Source organism: Apus apus, unplaced genomic scaffold (assembly GCF_020740795.1).
Source record: "Apus apus isolate bApuApu2 unplaced genomic scaffold, bApuApu2.pri.cur manual_scaffold_30_ctg1, whole genome shotgun sequence".
Classification (NCBI taxonomy): Eukaryota; Metazoa; Chordata; class Aves; order Apodiformes; family Apodidae; genus Apus; species Apus apus.
The window spans coordinates 337,526-344,620 of record NW_026248848.1 but is presented as its reverse complement, the minus strand read 5'-3'; the positions used below and the strand labels follow the sequence as shown (position 1 = coordinate 344,620).

The 7,095-nt window shown below is 52.0% G+C and overlaps 1 protein-coding gene across 1 annotated transcript; it reads right to left on the bottom strand.

The window, feature by feature from the left end:
* Positions 1-758: 758 nt before the first annotated feature.
* Positions 759-3,685, bottom strand: LOC127396189 (zinc finger protein 420-like). Its single transcript, XM_051643800.1, has 2 exons — positions 3,586-3,685; positions 759-2,376 (listed from the first exon to the last, which is right to left on the bottom strand). Exon 2 carries the CDS (start codon positions 2,046-2,048, stop codon positions 840-842), a length of 1,209 nt encoding a protein of 402 aa, XP_051499760.1. The 5' UTR covers positions 2,049-2,376; positions 3,586-3,685; the 3' UTR covers positions 759-839.
* Positions 3,686-7,095: the final 3,410 nt, after the last annotated feature.

The following is a 7,095-nucleotide window of genomic DNA, read 5'->3' as shown; positions in this document are numbered from 1 at the left end:
AATTGTATCAAATCTCCAGTTAGTTCAGGGTGTGTGTGTGTGTGTCCCAGTTTTTCAGGCACCGTAGTTGGACACTGAAGAGCAGAGAACAATTATTGGGTCTAAATCTCCCCAAAACAGCATCCGAGAAGACAATGGCATTTTTTACCTCAAAAAGACCCAGTCCCACCTTGCTGCTCCCTTTTCCTTGTAAATCCCATCACTAACTCACCCGAAAATGCTCCCTATAGGTATTATTTCTCCCCTTCAAAAAACACCCCGGCTCCCTCACACCACATCCCCTTTGTCTCTTGAGGATGCTGTCACCATGATAAAGACTCTGTTTTCATCTCATTTTGGAAATATGGTGATCTTGATCATGCCCCTTCATTCTTGGTGATCCCCGAGGTGGATCTGGCCATGACAGATGAGATCTGCTCTCTGGAAAAACCCCTTCTCACCCTGGGAGCAGCTAAAGGGTCGTTCACCCCTATGGACCCGTTGATGTTTCTGCAAGCTGGAATGGTGACAGAAGCTCTTCTGGCACTGGGGACACATGTAGGGTTTCTCTCCTGTGTGGATGCGTTGATGCTGGATGAGCACAGAGCTCCAGGCAAAGCTCTTCCCACACTCCAGACACCTGAAGGGTCTCTCCCATGTGGGTCTGGTGGTGTCTATTTAATGAGGATTTGTGGACAAAGCCCTTCCCATACTCCAGACACTTGTAGGGTCTCTCACCCATTTGCAGTTGCTGGTTCTGGGTTATAGATGATCTGCTGAGAAAATCTTTCCTGCAGTGGTGGCAGTCATAGGACCCCTTCTCACCCTGGGAGCAGCTATAGGGTCGGTCATCTGTATCGTCATTCACCTCTATGGAGCTGTTGATGTTTCCGCAAGTTGGAGCTGTGACTGAAGCTCTTCTGGCACTGGGGACACGTGTAGGGTTTCTCCCCTGTGTGGATGCGTTGATGGCTGATGAGCGTTGATCTCGTGGCAAAGCTCTTCTCACAGTCAGGACACGTGTAGGGCTTCTCTCCCGTGTGGACCCGGAGGTGACAGTTGAGGTTTGAGCTGCTCGTAAACTTCTTCCTGCATTTGGGACACACGTAGGGTTTTTCTCCCTTATGGATATGTTGGTGACACATCCAAGTGCTGCTGCTACGGAAGCTCTTCCCACACTCCAGACACATGTAGGGTCTCTCATCTGTGTGAGTCTGGTGGTGTTTGTTTAATGAGGACTTGTCAGCAAAGCTCTTCCCACACTCCAGACACGTGTAGGGTCGGTCATCTGTGTGGAGCCGTTGATGTTGCCGCAAGTTGGAGCTATGTCTGAAGCTCTTCTGGCACTGGGGACACGTGTAGGGTTTCTCTCCTGTGTGGATTCGTCTATGGCTGATGAGCAAAGAGTTCCAGGCAAAGCTCTTCCCACAGTCAGGACACGTGTAGGGACGTTCACCCGTGTGGATTCGCTGGTGCCGGGTTAATTGGTATTTGTGGAGGTAACTCTTCCCACACTCCAGACACCTGAAGGGTCTCTCGCCTGTGTGGATTTGCTGGTGCTGGGTTAAGTTGGATTTGTTAAGAAAACTCTTCCCACAGTCCAGACACTTGTAGGGTCTCTCAACCATTTGGAGTTCCTGGGTTTTAGTTATAGATGATCTGCTGAGAAAATCTTGCCTGCAGTGCTGGCAGTCATCGGACCTATTCTCACCCAGAAAGTAGCTACAGGGTTGGTCATCTCTATGGAGCCGTTGATGTTCCCTCAAGTTGGACCTGTGTCTGAAGCTCTTCTGGCAATGGGGACACATGTAGGGTTTCTCTCCTGTGTGGATGCGTTGATGCTCAATGAGCTCAGTGCTTCTGGCAAAGCTCTTCCCACACTCCAGGCACCTGAAGGGTTTCTCCCCTCTGTGCATTCGCTGGTGCCGGGTTAAATAAAAGTTGTGAGTAAAACCCTTCCCGCACTCCAGACACCTGAAGGGTCTCTCCTCTGTGTGGATTCGCTGGTGCTGGGTGAAATTTGATCTCCTGTTAAAAGTTTTCCCACAGTGGTGGCAGTTGTAGGACATGGCACCGGGACACGAGTGTCACCGTGGGACCAGACACGAGGTGACTCCAACAGGGGAACACCTATAGGGCCATTTGCCTCTGTGGATGATTGGAGATGGGCTGGTAGGATCCTGACCCTTTCCTGGCTTCCTCACCAACAGCAAGGTCTCCAACATGGATTGGATGATGTTTCACCAAGGTTGAGCCATGACCAAAAGCTCTCCTGCACTCAGGGCACCTGGATGGATCCTCCAATGAGTCAATAAAGCTGAATTTTGGTTCAAGCTGTGGCTTCTGTCGAGGCACTTCCAGGGTTTTCAGTGGTGGGGGGGTCACATCAAACCTGTTCTGGAAGAAAATGGGGTGCAAGGTGAAAGGGGGGGTTACGCATGGAGTTGGACACCCACACACACACACACTTAACTGGGCTGTAGGGACTACACTGGCACCGCAGAACACTGAGGAGGGGGGACACTGGGTGCAGGGTCTTTGGGGAGTGTGGGGAGTCTCAGCCACTCCTGGGATGAACTGGACCCATCTTCCTTGAGGTAATTTGGGCATCCTTCCATTGCAGCCCCGACCCCTCCCCAAGTGAGGTTTGGGTCCCCCTGTGGGAGAACACACCTGGTAGATGTCTATGATGTGCTGGTTTGCATGAACTAGTGGTAGTGGGGGAGGGCCCAGGGGTGGCTCCTGTAAGAAGATGAAAAGCTCCCCCAGCTCCAAAACCTGCAGCCACAGCTCTGGCCAAGGCTGAGGCATCAGAGACCATGGATGGGCCTCTGCCACTGAGATAGGAAAGGAGGGGAAACCTGAGAGCAGAGGAGAGGGGGAGGTGGAGAACTCTGTGGAGACCAATGAGAGCAGCGGTGGGAGCAGCGCTGGAGCAGAGATACCAAGGCCGGGGAGGAAAGAGGGGGAGCAGGTGCCCGAGCAGAGTTTCCCCTGCAGCCTGAGGGGGAACAGGGAGGGACTCGTGTTGGAGGGTTGGTGAAGGACTCTCTCCCGTGGCAGGGACCCCGCGCTGGAGCAGGGGAAGGCTGTGAGGAGTCCTCCCCAGGACGGGGAAGGAGCAGCTGAAAACAGCGAGTGACCAACTGGCCGGAAAGCCCCTTCCCTGTCCGCCTGTGCCGCTGGGGGGAGGAGGGACAGAAAAGGGGAACAAAGGAATTTGGGGCCGGGAAACGGGGAGGGCTGGGATGACGTGTTTGAGCTCTGCTTTTTGTCCTCCTTGCATTTGATTAGTGATAAATCGAATTGACTTTTTCCCCAAGTTCAGTCACTGACCATAATAGGTGAGCGAACCCTCCCTGTCCTTGTCTCGACCCAGAGGCTTCTACTTGGTTCTTGTCCTCCCCATCCCACAGAGGGAGGGCAGGGGGGGGTGAGTGAGCAGCCGCCTGGTTCCTTGTGGTGGGTCAGGCCCAAACCAGGACACAATCACAGCCCCCACACCACGGGGATCAGCTGGGTTCCCTCCTTGTACCGCCATCCCCACCAGCTCACACCCAGTGTGGGGCTATTGGGATAACCCCCCTCACTCCCCACCCCCGGTACCTGCAGCGGGGGCACAGCCCAGCCCGGGGGGCGATGCTCTCTCGGGCACCAACTGGGGGGTCCCGGCTGCGGAGCGAAACCTGCCGGGAGCTGCAGCGCGATGGTGGGAAGGGCAGGAAATGAAGGGGGGGGGGCCGGGGGGGGGGGGGCCTGGGAGGGGTTGGGGTGTCCGGGGCTGGGGTGGGAAGTTTGGGGGAGCTGGGGGGTTGTTACACGTGTGTGTGTGTGTGTGTGTGCACATGTGTGTTCATGTCCGGACATCAGTGCGCACTGACACAAAAGCGTTTCAATTCCAGGTAAGATTGTGTCATGGGAGGAACATCAGGTTTGTGTCATGGGGGGAGGGGACACGTCCCACCTCGGTGCCGCTGATCCAGCCTCAGGAAGCTTAGATCTCCAAGCTATCCCCGCCCCTCTCTCTCCTGGTTTCAGCCAGCATGAAGCCAATTTTCCTTTTCCTGATGGTTTTTCCTTCAGTCAGCTCTTTCAGCAGCAGCGAGTGTTCCAGCCAGGGGCTGATAACAACGCGATGTTTATGTTAGAGATTCCAAGGTCACGTCTTTGCCCTGTGTCCTCAGGCACAACCGGGAGGGGCAGAGTCGTGTCTATGACCCCCCCCGGGGGGCTGGACTGGACGGACAGCAACACCGACCACAGCATTCCATTCCATTCCATTCCATTCCATTCCATTCCATTCCATTCCATTCCATTCCATTCCATGTATCTCCGTAAGATCATGTCAAACGTTTCTTTGAGCTGATCACAATGTTTCTGTTTCTCTGCGCCTGCACAAGAGATGCTTGAAAACCCTCCCGGGAGCGTTTTGATGGTCTCTGGTGCCCCTTTGTGGTGGTTGGAGAGAGATTTTTCTGGTGACCTTTAGTTGAACCCACATCCTCTGCTTCCAGTTAGGGACCTTGTTCGGTGAAGGGTGACACGGTTTGACTCAGGATCGGCAACTGAACCAGCGACAATAACGCTCTGGATCCCCTCCCCCTCCCACCCAGGTGGGGAAGGAGAGAGAGAATGAGGGAGAGAGACTTTTCTGGATTGAAAACTAAACTAGACAGCTTGAATGAAACACTCATGATCAAAGAAAGCATCAGAATTCTACACAGGTGTGTTCAGGAATGTGCAAACCCCTCTTGCCTCCCCCCATCCCCAGCAGCTCCCCCGGCATCTCCTGAGCTGTGAGCAGCCCCGAAATGTCCCAGAGCTGCTGGAGAGAGGGCAGAGCAGCCAGGAGCTGAGGGGACAGTGATGAGGGTCAGGAGTGCATGAGCCTGGGGATCAGTGGGGATGGATGGATGGATGGATGGATGGATGGATGGATGGATGGATGGATGGATGGATGGAGGGATGGATTGATGGATGGATGGATGGATGGATGGATGAGGGATGGATGGATGGATGGATGGAGGGATGGATGGATGGAGGATGGAGGGAAGGGATGGAGGGATGGAGGGATGGAGGGATGGAGGGATGGATGGATGGATGGATGGAGGGATGGGATGGGATGGATGGATAGGTGGACCGAGGAATGGATGGAGGGATGGATGGAGTCCTTCCCAGACATCAGCCATGGATGGAGGAGAAGGAAAGAAGAAGCAGGAAGGAAGTTGTCTTCTGGGATCTCTGTCCTTCCTCTGAGCTCTCATAGCTTTATGGAATGGAAAATCTCTGGCCAGTTTTGCTGTCTGTCTAACTCAGCCTCCTCCGGGGGGTCACAGATCTCCCTGTAGCGTCTGAGCCAGCAGAGTAAAGATGTGACCTTGAAGCCCCAGCAGTAAGAAAAACATTCCTCTCTTATCAGCTTTACTTGGAAGGATCTGTGACTAGTTAAAAGAAAACTTGCTGAAGGAAAAAAAAAAAAAAATCAATAAAAGGAAAGTTGGCTTCATTCTGGCTCAAACCAGGACATTCCCCCCCTTATCCCATGCCATATATTACATATAAACTCTATGTTTTACCAGCTGTCAAATTAAGGATTCTCCCCCAGAGTCAGGTTACCTTCATGTACACATTGTCCTTCTCCATCCTCCATCATCACACACCAGGTATGTAGTGTCTGAGCCAGCAGAGTGAAGATGTGACCTTGAAGCCCCGGCAGTTAGAGAAACATTCCTCTCTTATCAGTCTTCGTTGGAACGTTCTAGTTAAAAGAAAGATGCCTGAAAGAAAAAAAAAAACACATCAGTAAAAGGAAAATCGGCCTTATCCTGGCTGAAACCAGGACACTCATGTACAACTGCATGTAGCTAACAAGGTCCAGATACATTGCAGAAAGTGTTTGATTTTTGATCGGTTTTAAACTCAGCAGAAGTGTTGCTGTCTGAGGGATTCCTGCCAGCACAGAGGGAATTTTGAGCACTCCCAGTTAGTGGAAATTTATCATCTGGGCCTAAAACTGAGCCCCACATTGGGGCCCAATAAATTGTTGTCACCGTTTGACTCAGAATCAACAACAATTCTCTTGATCGCCTCCCACCCAGGTAGGGAAGGAGAGAGAGAAAAAGAGAGAGACTTGGCTGGATTGAAAACTAAACTACACAGCTTTAATTAAACACTAATGATGTAAGAAAATACATACATATTATATACAAATATGTTCAGATATCTGCAAAAGCCCCTCACCTCCCCCCACCCCAGCAACTCCCACAGCATCTCCTGAGCTGGAACAGTCCCGAAAAATCCCGGAGCTGCTGCTGGAGAAAGCAGAGAGTGATGAGGGTCAGGAGAGCTGGAGCCTGGGGGTTGACAGTGATGGATGGACAGAGCCCTCCCTGGATGCCGGCCATGGGTGGAGGAGAAGGGAAGAAGAAGCAGGAAGGAAGTTGTCTTGTGTGATCTCTGTGCTTCCCCTGAGCTCACGTAGCTCTATGGAATGGAAGATCTCTGGCCAGTTTTGCTGTCTGTCTAACTCAGCCTCCTTTGGGGGGGGTCACAGATCTCCCTGTAGTGTCTGAGCCGGCAGAGTGAAGATGTGACCTTGAAGACCCAGCAGTAAGAAGAACATCCCAGCGTTTTTTTCAGTCCCAGCTGGAACACTTACTGCTAGTTAAAGAGAGCTTACTGAAGGAAAAGAAACCAGTCAAAGAAAAGTGGCTTCATCCTGGCTCAAACCAGGCCCATCCTGTGGTGCCCAGTTGATACCTCAGTCCCTTTGCCATTCCACATGGTTCCTCAGACTCAAAAACGTATCTGCATATCCAACCTCATCCCGCTTTCCTTCCTGTCTTAAAAACAACATGAACTGTAGCAATGTATTACATTCCAACGTCCCAGTCTTAAGCCACTTCGCACCATCCTACAACTAACACGAAGGCCACCACTGATGACAATACTTGACCAAGTCCCTTCTGCTAACATTGCCTCCCAGAACACCACCCAGGTCTTTTCAATGAGCCAAAATACATCCCAGAGGACCTTTCTTTAAAATTCCCCCACTCTATTGCCCACCCATTCTATCACACAGGATCCTACAGGTACCTTTAACAACAAGACAAGACA

Bases quoted from the DNA above. Each gene is read 5' to 3' on its own strand.
- LOC127396189 (XM_051643800.1), bottom strand. From the start codon at position 2,048: ATGTCCTACAACTGCCACCACTGTGGGAAAACTTTTAACAGGAGATCA.